The sequence below is a fragment of the Oryzias melastigma genome, linkage group LG12 (genome assembly GCF_002922805.2).
Source record: "Oryzias melastigma strain HK-1 linkage group LG12, ASM292280v2, whole genome shotgun sequence".
Classification (NCBI taxonomy): Eukaryota; Metazoa; Chordata; class Actinopteri; order Beloniformes; family Adrianichthyidae; genus Oryzias; species Oryzias melastigma.
This window is the reverse complement of record NC_050523.1, coordinates 8,183,795-8,194,236: the sequence shown is the minus strand read 5'-3', so window position 1 is coordinate 8,194,236 and position 10,442 is coordinate 8,183,795. Positions and strand designations below refer to the sequence as shown.

Genomic DNA, 10,442 nt, shown 5'->3' with positions numbered 1-10,442 from the left:
TGGTTGAATCATGACACCAGGAGAACTAGTGACAAGATGTTACAAAAAAGTAGGTGAAGCATCCTTTAAATCACAGTACGTGTTTGTTAAAAAGTGTTTAAAATCTGTTGAGATTTTTTCAACAGATTTTTTCAAAAATGACACATTTGAAATCAGTTGCCAAAAGTGACATCAAGTTTCTAGTTTGGATATTTCTTTGTAAACCCCTTTATATTAGTTTTATTAAAAAAAAGTTCCTTCTAGGATTAAATTACACATGATTTCAAAGATTGGCAATTTTAAGGTAGTAAAGGCAAAAAATAGAAAAAGATGTGATAATTCCTAACTGATGGTGAGAAAAGCTACAATTTGTTTATTGTCTTTTTTTTTTTAAATTTGCAAACAGATACAACATTTGAAAAATAAATCATGGATATTAATAGTAAACATCCATATGAGATAGAAATGTACACAAAACAATAGAGTATTAGAGCATAGAGCTACTTTAAAACAAAACGAGAGAAAATACTTTTTTATCTACTCTTGCCATGTCATTGTTTACTTTAAACTTTAGTCATTCTAGTAGAAAAAATGAAAAATTGCTATAAAAATTGAGATTACGTATTATTATTACATTATTTAGTACATTTTGGCACATTTTTTCTTGTATTTATCCAAAAAATCATTTTTTTTTTGTGATTTATTGTGAGAAAACTTGATAAATTTGTCAATTTCAGTAAAAATGTGGAATAAAAATGATGCCGTCCCTCTGCAGGTGATCGAGTGCATCACGCAGGGCCGGGTTCTGCAGCGTCCTCGCACCTGTCCCAAGGAGGTGTACGACCTGATGCTGGGCTGCTGGCAGAGGGAACCTTACATGAGGCTGAACATCAAGGAGATCTACAGCATGCTCCAGAGTCTGGCCAAGGCCTCTCCGGTGTACCTGGACATCCTGGGCTGAGGCTCCGGCGCCGAGTGTATGTACTTCTGAGGGGGATGTGTGCTGTTGTCTGTGGACAAGTGCTCGTGAGAGCACATCACAGGGGCAGGGATGGGAGGAGGAATTGATGGTTTCGCGACTCCATCTGTGTACGGATCCTGGCTGTAAATGCTAACCGTCCATGTCCTCATCGCATCAGCAGAAGCCTTAAATTTGAAGTTTATTTATTTATTTATTTTAAGGCACGTTTATAAAAACCAAAATCCACACAAACCGCTCAGAAATAATATTTCCCTCCAATCCCAGAATTTCTGGGAATAATGGAATAATTGGGAATAATTGTTTCCTTTTTTCTTTTTTTTAAAATCATTTTATCAGACGTTCTAAAAGGTTCAATCAGTGGATCTGCTTTAAAAAAAAAAGCACAGCTTATTTAGTGATGCATATTTGTTGAATTCTTGCCATAAAACAAATGAATGCATTCCGCTTTAAAAAAAAAAATAAAATAAAGAATACAACTTCACCTTCATACAGTGAAGATCTAGAAGTGCTCTCCTCTGAAACGCCGGTCCCAGTCAGCCGGGGTGGCGGCTGTCGCAGTCGCGGTGAAGCATGTCAGCATGGGCGCCGGGGAGCTCCACTCCACTTTTAGTCTTGGTTTCCTGTGATTTAAGAAAAAAAAAAAAACTGTGATTTGAGCGTCTGGTACAGACTTCTGTAAAATAAAATAAAATAAAATAAAAGAAACCAGTAGCGATCACTCCAGTCCTACAAAACCACGTTTTTATAAATGGAGGTGTACAGCAGTGAGAGTTTCTTTAGAGCACTTTGTAGCGTTTAAAATCCTCCAAAATCAACCCTCATCTTCTACCTAAAACCATCAGGTTAGCCGTGCTGAAACACCAGGTGAACACATCCGTCTCTGTTTTTCTACAGTGTTCTGTAAAATAGTCCCACATCTGCTGTACATAAACTGCTGTCCATTCTGTACAGTTCTGTCTATATGAATAGTAGGCTATGTTTAATAGTATAATCTGTTTCAAGCAGGTAACATGTCCAAACTGTGTACTGAAGACAATGTATTACGGGCCGCAGGCAATATAAGTGTAAATAAGATTTTATTTGTGCAACGTTGTATGATTTCTTTGTGCTTGTTCATAATACCAGTGAGAATACAATCTTTTTTGGTAACCTTTGATATGGAGAGGACTTTGAAACATTCATTTCTGATAAAAGAAGGAAAAAAAAACCCCAGATGTGGTCTCTCCTCTCCGCTGTGGTGGAGAGCGGTCTGAGATGACGCCCGTCTGCAGGAGGACCGCGGACAACATCAGGATCTCCTCCTCCCGGCCCGCCTCTCCCGCTTCGACCACCTCTGACAGACTGTAGCCTAATAACTGTGACTTTGCATCATGAATAGTATATTATTTTGAATGTAATCTAGCTAGGTGGGGATCTTTTTTGAATGTAATTTATCCTGGGGAAGGGGAGGAGGGCGGTTAAAGGATTTTCTTTTGTATATATGGTCAAAAAGAAGAAAAAAAAATTACAAGATTAACGTTTTCATTCCAGTGAAGATAAAAAGATTTTACTTACTATGTTAATAGGAGCAGAGTGTGAATATTTGAATGGATTTGGAAATATGTCAGAATGCAAGACAGAGTGTGTGTGTGTGAGTGTGTGTGTGCATACAGACTTAATCCTGCTTTACTCAGCCAGTTCTATCAATCAATTCAATGCTTTGTGCATCACGTGAGTAGTTTATCCACAATTAATGGAGATGTTTCTTGTGATACTGTGCATTTAATAAAGGTGGTATGTCTTACAGTATTTTCTGTGGCGTCTCAGTTTGTTCAAAAAGACGTTTCAGGATGTCTAATCTCAATCAATTACACCTTAAGATAAGAAATTGTATATTTTTTTGTTGGTTAACCAGTCACAGTGCTCCTCTTTAATAACAAAAGTCAATTTAGGTAAGTTATTATTATAATATTAAAAGTTTTTTTTAAGTCTTTTTTTAGAGATGAATCAAATCGATTTATTTTCCTACAATTCAACCAGATCGATCTGTCTGAGGCCGAATCGAATCTTAAAGAGTATTTTTCCCTTAACTTCCTTAACCAATACTCTTGAGCTTTAATAAGTACTGCATTAATATATTAATGCCTGCTCAGAATTAGCTGTCCTCTTATTGCTTCCAATTTAATATTATACTGTATCATCTTAAATGTTAGCTTTTTTTGGCAGAATTCAAAGCAGGAGTGAATTCAGAAAGATTAAGCAGCATCCAAAGTATTTACACAATGTCTTAATAAACTAAATTTGAAAAGTTTATATATTTTTTGTGCAAAATCAATGACCAAATTTGGTCACAGATTTAACAATTATTTAAAAACAATTACACTCAAAAGATATTTTACATTTTAGATAGTCATTTTAAAAAGTCTAAATTGTCCATGATGTTTTTTTTTGGTCTAAATTTTAAAGGCATTGAAGAACTTTTCCCTGCTTTTCTTGGACGGCGTTTGAGTTTGGCCACTAGATGGAGCTCGCGCTCCAGTATTACACTTTTTTCATGAAGAATAAGCAAATAATAAGCAAAAAACGATGCTTTAGACCCCAAGTGGTTACTTTAAAAGTGTTTCCTTTAAAAAGTTTGTAAATTTCGTGTCTGTGAGTTTATAAAGATGTTCATTTAGTCAGCAATATATGTTTATGTCGACCGAGTTTTAGCATTAATCGTCCTATGAGAAATTCCATTAAACATTAGCATCAAGCTAGCGGACTTTAGCTTTATGTGTTAGATCCAACCCCCAACACTGGCAGGCGGAACGTGAAGCCAACCCGGAAGTAACAAAACGCTGCCGTGCTGTAAACTGTTCTAATACGCTCTCTGGGAGTCATCTGGTGTCTTTTCTTCGGTAAGTACTAAAAGAATAACTTTCTATTTGCCGGAAATAAATCATTAATGTATATTATGATTATTTATTTTAGTTCCAGTAATTCGATTTTTTGTATCTGTTTATCTTGTATGTTCCTCTCAGGTCTGCTTCTGGTGGTGAGTGGATTTATAATCCAAAACAGCATTTACATTTTAAGGCAGTAAAATTTTAATTTTAACATATAAAGATGACTCTTGTTGATGTATGTGATTCAATAAAAATCATGTTTAAAGTATAGCGGGTGAACTCGGTCCCGCCCCCTTTCCCCATATTTGGAACGTCCGTGTCAGGAGGTGTTAACTCCAGCCAATATGGCTGCGGTCGTGAGCTGGATGTTCACGCTTCATTTCGGGGGACTGTGGAAGTCAATGGGTGACGTCAGAGATGATTGTCTAATTATATATTATGTCTGTGGCCTTAACTGATTGGAGACGTTCACCACCTGGATTAACTGCTCTGTATTTACTACTCTACTAGACCGCACCGGACCGCTCAATAGAAACGAGACTTAGCTTAGCTAGCTAGCGAGATTTCGTCACGTTTCCCAGCATGCACTGCGGCTCAAAATGTATCTTTTTAAAAGAAAAAAAACATTTAAAATCATTTTTGTTTTCACCCTATTTTATTTAAAACTAACGAACATATAGTGTGTAATTCAAATTTGCCAAAAAACACTGGAGTTAAAACCATTTGTTTGCACGTGTGGGTAACAAAGGGGTATAAATAGCAATCGGCGACAATCGTCTATTGGTTCAAACTTGGAAGTGTGCTCACGTGCTGGAAGGCACCTCGAGCTGCTCCTTGCACCCTGGGGGTTAACCCGGGGACCCGCCAGGGCGCTAGGAGCAGCTCGAGCGGGGGACTGGTGAAGGCGGGCGGTAGAAAGCGATTACCGTAAAATACAAGGGCACCCAACTACATGTCTCAGGCGCTACCAGTGAGTACTCAGCACAGTACAAGCTGGTAGCGAATACTGGACTGTAGAGCTTACTCAATGAGTACCCTGCCAGTTCCCCTCCCAGGTTTGAACCCGCCAGACGCTTGGCCAGCGTCTGGTTTTTTTTTTTTTAATAAATGTTACTATGTTAGTTATGACTGAATATTTCTAATGTTTTTCTTACTGATGAATTATACACGTAAGGGATAATACCGACGAAGTGTGCGTTAATTTCTCATAATGGAGGGTTTTATCCCGCTTATACCATGGTCATTTACAAAATAAATAAACATTCGATCAATATTTAGTACTTTATTCTTGTTAATTCTTTGGTTTAGCTCATTTTTCACAAAAAAAGCGGACTATTTGATCGTGATGCAGCTTGTTCTCACGGTGACACCGCGGAGAGCCTGAAGCCTTTACAGACCTCAGCTGCAGCGGTAAAGTGTCGCTGTTTTGAAAAGAAAAACCGGACAAATTAGGATTTTTTTTCTTCTTTTTCTGAAGTTAAGCCTTTAGTGGGCAGCTACAACATAAACGGCACACAATCAGCTTCTGTCTCTGTGTTTCATTTCACGGCAGGTTCGCTCTTCTGAGCTGCTCTAAAAGAAGAAACTCCCTCTTGTGGTGAGACAGAAGACTACACCTTTTTCATGCCGAGTACTGTTTTATTAGTGGGAGAATAACTAATTTTATAAACAAATGATCAAAGTTAAGCCCAACATTATGGGGTGGAGGGTTGAAACTATGTCCTATAAAAAAACAGTTTTTTTTTATTATTATTATGGGTAAAAACTGCATGGCCATAATAAAAAAGGACACTTTGAAAAGAAAGAGACTTTGAGGTGTTAACCTTAAACAAACAGGTTAAACGAGATTGTCATCCTTTAAGCATCTTCTGTCTTTATTTAACTGATGCTGAAGTACACAACATCTGTAAATCCAGAGGTTTGAAGAAACAAAGAAACGCTGACACACCCATAGTCTGCAGAGTCATGGAAATAGAGTCCTACAGAGATGAAGTAGGTCATAATCAGTGAATTGCTGACATGCAAACGCATCTTCCAATTGGAACTCACAGGGAACTGAGCGCTTTGAAAAAAGGCCTTGGCAAAGACAGATGAAAGACGAAGGAGCAACAACAAGAACAAAAATAGATTAATTTTGTGATTCCTGCTGCTTCTGCATGCCACACCGAGCTAGAAATACTTGGAGAGCATGAAAGGTGAATCAACGAGAAACTGTCACTTCCAGATTCATTTAAAGACTGAATCACTTTCTTCTGCTGCTATCTCACAGACACCACACCAATCATCTTTCAGTCTTTTTGTCATCCATCTATTACTGTAGTATGTTCAAGTTTCTCCCAGGTCTTTGAACACATTTTTCCAAGTACTCACCTGTAAAGATTCATGATGTAAATAATCCACCGCGGTGCAGCTTTCCTGGAGAATTGAAGCTGTTAGCCGTTAGCATTGAGGAGTCGCAGACGGTAGAGCTGTGGGCGTGAACTAAAACAAACCGGAGGAAAAGCGGGTGAACTCGGTCCCGCCCCTTTCCCCCATATTTGGAACGTCCGTGTGAGGCGGAGTTAACTCCAGCCAATATGGCTGCGGCCATGAGCTGAATATTCAGGCTTCATTTCAGGGACTGTGGAAGTCAATGGGTGACGTCAGAGATGGTGCGTCTAATTATGTATTAAGTCTACGGTTAGATCGATCTCTATTTTTATGGATCGATTATTGATCTGTTAAGCTTAGATCGATTTGAATCGATTTTTTTCAACCCAGCTCTAGTCAAACTTTAGTGAAAAAAAGTGCTTTCCAGTTCGTAAGGTTTTAAAAGTATTAAAGTTTGGTTTCTACTTTGTGTACAGCTTACCTCAATCAGTTTGAAAATCCCATCTCTAAAGGATAGGCCACGCCCCCTTTTCTGTCTGTATTTGAAGCCAGCCTGGAAGACCCAAATGCTGCAGTTCCTCAAATGACCACCAGAGTTCGGTTCCATTGGCTCCTATGTTAAAAAGTCCAACTTTAGATCTAAAAAATTCATCTATATGGTGTCAAAAAATGCTACTATGTGGATTGATTCCTTTTCTATTCATGACAATAGTGGAAAGATCATGTTTTAATTAAATTGTTTTGATTTTATTATATTTTTTATTATTATTTGCAATATTAAAAATGAGTTTCTTTATTGGCCGGTGGATGGATCTGAATAAACTCTTAAATCTTGTCTAATGACCCAATTTTGTTTCAGTCTTGATGATTCCTTTTTACCTTATAAATCCCTGTGGGTGGCGTCGGATCATCAACCATCATATGCGTAGCATTGACACAGCTCTGCTTGGATCCATCCATCAGATATTCATGTATAATCTCTGTTTGACGACAATTTTTTTCCTATTTTTATTTATATAAACCACACTTAAATTTCATGTTTTCTCGTAAAAATGATAAAGGTGTGAGAATCTCTTAAATTCACTTAGAAGTTATGTGCAGTTGATATTTATTTTCTAAGTTTACATTAAAAAAAGTCTGCCCATATATTACCATTATGAAAGTTAATGAACAAATATACATCTTTTTGTACAGAAGGTAAAAGTGAAGGCATGAAGGTGTTGAATTTGGAAAACAAAAAAACAAACAAATAAATAGAAAGTGCTAGCTTTAGCAGAGAGAAAAAAAAGAATGTCAAAACTGCAGCGAGGAAAGTCTCAAGCTTTTTTTATGTCCAGCAAATTGATTCAAACAAGCCATGAAAAGCATGTGGTCTGACACAAGTGCACAGATGCACCACACCGAGTCAGCTATAAATTAAAACTGTGCTTAAACAACTTAGAACTAAACATCTAGAGAGCAAACTCAATATTTTCTTTGGATTTTTTTTGTGAAGCTGCAGTTCTGCAATCGTCCATGGGGGGTGCTGTGGAGCACTGCACGTTCAAGTCACAAACAGATTTCAAAATAAGACAAACTATAAGTTGATTTAAAAGAAAAAAAAAGGTATTCATTTAGAATTTGACAACTAAAAAAAAATAAAAATAAGGGGGTTTTAGATATAGATTTAATGACGTGGTCATTAAAAGTCATGCACGCTGCAAATAACTGCATGCAGTAGTTATGGTAACCCAACCAAGCAATTTTTATTTATTAATCATTAACACACACAGCAGCTTCATCAGAGGGGCCCGCGCCCTCTTAACCTTTAAATGTGGAGTATTTATATGGAGAGCCGTTTTGATGTCACGGGAAGCGAATGTCTGCCACAGCTGCCTGTAACATTTACCTGATAAAGAAACGTTAGGTGAATTGATTATCAGCTTCATATATAGTTTTATATATATATATATTTATATATTTCTCTTGTCTCGTTTGCTCGTTCACTCTCACATTTTATCGCACTTGCTCACATTTGATTTTTGCTTACAATGTAACAAATGTGGTGACAGGCCTGAAATTACAATCACCAAAAAACTCTGAAAGAAAGCAAGGAGAAAGGAGGGCAAGGCCAGGGAGGTTCGCTGCTGCTGCCGCCGCCGCTGTCTGTCACTGGCAGTTGCAGCACAGAGGACACAGTCTGCTCGATGCTCGGACATCAAAGAGGAGGCGGCGGAGGCTCCTTCCCCGAAGAGCTGCTCTCCCGAAGCTGCAGGTTCTCCAGCGCCACGTCTAAAGGCATAATATCCACGCAGCCCATGGCTCCGAAGTCGGCGAAGTCTCGGCGCTCGTCTTCGTCCGAGGAGGAGCTCTCTTCTCGCATCAAAGTGGACAAAAGGAGCTCCTGGACAAACAGGCTGTGGTCGGCTCGCTCTCCTTCTAGAAACTGCCGTTCCGCTTCGGACATCTTCGGTTCGTTCAATCTGAAGGATGAGCCACATCAGGTTAAACATAAACACGTAAAGGTCCAGGTCACTTTAAACTTATTATTTTAACATAAATTCTCATTTTTCCCCCCAAAATTACTTATTTTACATTTTTTCGCTAGTAATTCTGCTATTTTGTTTTTGAGTCATTTTTTTCTGAAGCACAGAAGATTACACCTAAATGTAAGTAATGACATGTTTTAGCATGACCTTTATTAAGTTAAAAAACTGACGTTTCCGAGAGCTGGCAGCTAACATACCTGACCGGCAACTATTGATGACATCATTTAAGGTTTGTAACGTCCGAATTTGAAGACACTATCGTTCCAAAACTCTCGTTAATTGTAGAATCCGGATTTAGCCAAAGTTCTCTGTGTAGTGATTATTTTTTAAATCCCACTCCAATCATATTCAGATCATATTTTTTAAGTTTTTAGCATGTTTTAATAATAGAGAACACATGTAAAGAAAATTCCTCTTAAAACTGCATTTCTTTATTCAAACAGCTGTAAATGAGGAGCAGACCAAAAAAATGCTGCTTGAAAAAGGTTGTTTGATGGGCAGTCCAAAGTTCCCTGCTCCGCCCCAGTCTAATAGATCTGTGGAAAGCTGGAAAACTGTACGGCTGGATAGCTCCGATGTTGCTCGCCATTTTTGTTGCACCTGTGATGTTCGCTTGGGGCTGCGAGGGGCTGTAAGCTAGTGGGAGAGCAGGTAAACAGAACTTAAACCGCTCCACTTACCGTGATAATAGGAACTGGGAGCTGTGGGATGAGGACGGGGAATTCATTTCACCCACGGTGGTCGTGGTGACGGTTGCCGTGCTGGGCGGAGGGATGGCGGTGCCGCTGTTGCTCGGGTTGTTGCCGCGCCGCGCCGCGTGCCTGCCGCTCTCCACCTGCTGCCGCGCCGCCTGCGCCTGCTGCCGTTCCAACTGCAGCTGCATCTGAAGCTGCTGGAGCTGGGAGGCCGAAGGGCCCGAGGAGTTTATCTGCCCGCCCGCGGCACGCCGCACGCCTGACAGCTGAGACAACAGCTCTGCAAGAGAACACGGCCAGATTACGGTGACGGCGGCTTCTGAATGAATGATGCTTCTAAATGTTGCAGAAAACCTTTGAGAACTAAAAAAAACAACAAACATTGAAACAATTTGAATGATAAATATCCTTTTAAAACGTGGCGCTTACAATGTTGTTTTTTCTGGAAAACATCACAAAACCAAATTACTGGGTTTTTATAAGACACACTTAAAATTATTTAATTTTCTTAGAAATCGACAGTCCGCCTCATGTAGGAATTTTGGTTGTGCTTATTGAACTAAAACTGATTTTTCAAAATCTGTTTCTATAAAACTTTGATAAACTTCAAAGCTGCACCACTTGAGTTGCTAAAGCATTATGGGTAGTGTAGTCATAGGCCTTGTGGACGAATACAGCACAGGTGGGTTATAGCAGATAAGAGGTGCACAGTTCACCAGAAAAATCTCCCATCAACCCCTCTGATGAATCGCATGGCTCTTGGCCCGCTAGGTGTTCTGGGTAGTGTAGTCATATGACATTATCTGACTGTTTAATGCCCCCTAAATCCCTGTGTACCTCATGAAAATCAATACAAACAATGTTTGGTCTTCACACTATTTACAATTCAAATTAAAGAAAAGTCATTGTCAAAATATAAGATGGAAGAATATAAGTTGTAATTTAAACAATTTTTTGATTATGAAATTGTAATTATGGATGACAATTTGTAGGAATTGCAGGTGAAAAGAGGAAAATTAGA

At 38.7% G+C, this 10,442-nt stretch overlaps 2 protein-coding genes and 1 long non-coding RNA gene across 5 annotated transcripts in view; 2 read left to right on the top strand and 1 right to left on the bottom strand.

Moving 5' to 3' along the window:
- The window catches only part of ntrk2b (neurotrophic tyrosine kinase, receptor, type 2b), a 25,442-nt gene extending 22,693 nt beyond the window's left edge, over positions 1–2,749 (top strand). For both annotated transcript variants that reach the window (XM_024299133.2, XM_024299132.2), the window contains exon 18: positions 755–2,749. In XM_024299133.2, the coding sequence (XP_024154901.1) occupies positions 755–940 (186 nt within the window). In that variant the 3' untranslated portion in view covers positions 941–2,749. The remainder of the gene's footprint in view (positions 1–754) is intronic.
- Positions 2,750–3,201: 452 nt separating this feature from the next.
- LOC112162861 lies at positions 3,202–4,918 on the top strand. The gene is made up of 2 exons (XR_002922174.2): positions 3,202–3,840; positions 3,964–4,918. It is a non-coding gene; the product is annotated as an uncharacterized LOC112162861 (long non-coding RNA).
- A 2,589-nt stretch (positions 4,919–7,507) lies between these two features.
- Positions 7,508–10,442, bottom strand: part of kcmf1 (potassium channel modulatory factor 1) — a 9,505-nt gene continuing 6,570 nt past the window's right edge. For both annotated transcript variants that reach the window (XM_024299909.2, XM_024299910.2), the window contains exons 6-7: positions 9,407–9,701; positions 7,508–8,660 (exon numbers count right to left, since the gene is read on the bottom strand). In XM_024299909.2, coding sequence (XP_024155677.1) covers positions 8,396–8,660; positions 9,407–9,701 — 560 coding nt within the window. In that variant the 3' untranslated portion in view covers positions 7,508–8,395. The remainder of the gene's footprint in view (positions 8,661–9,406; positions 9,702–10,442) is intronic.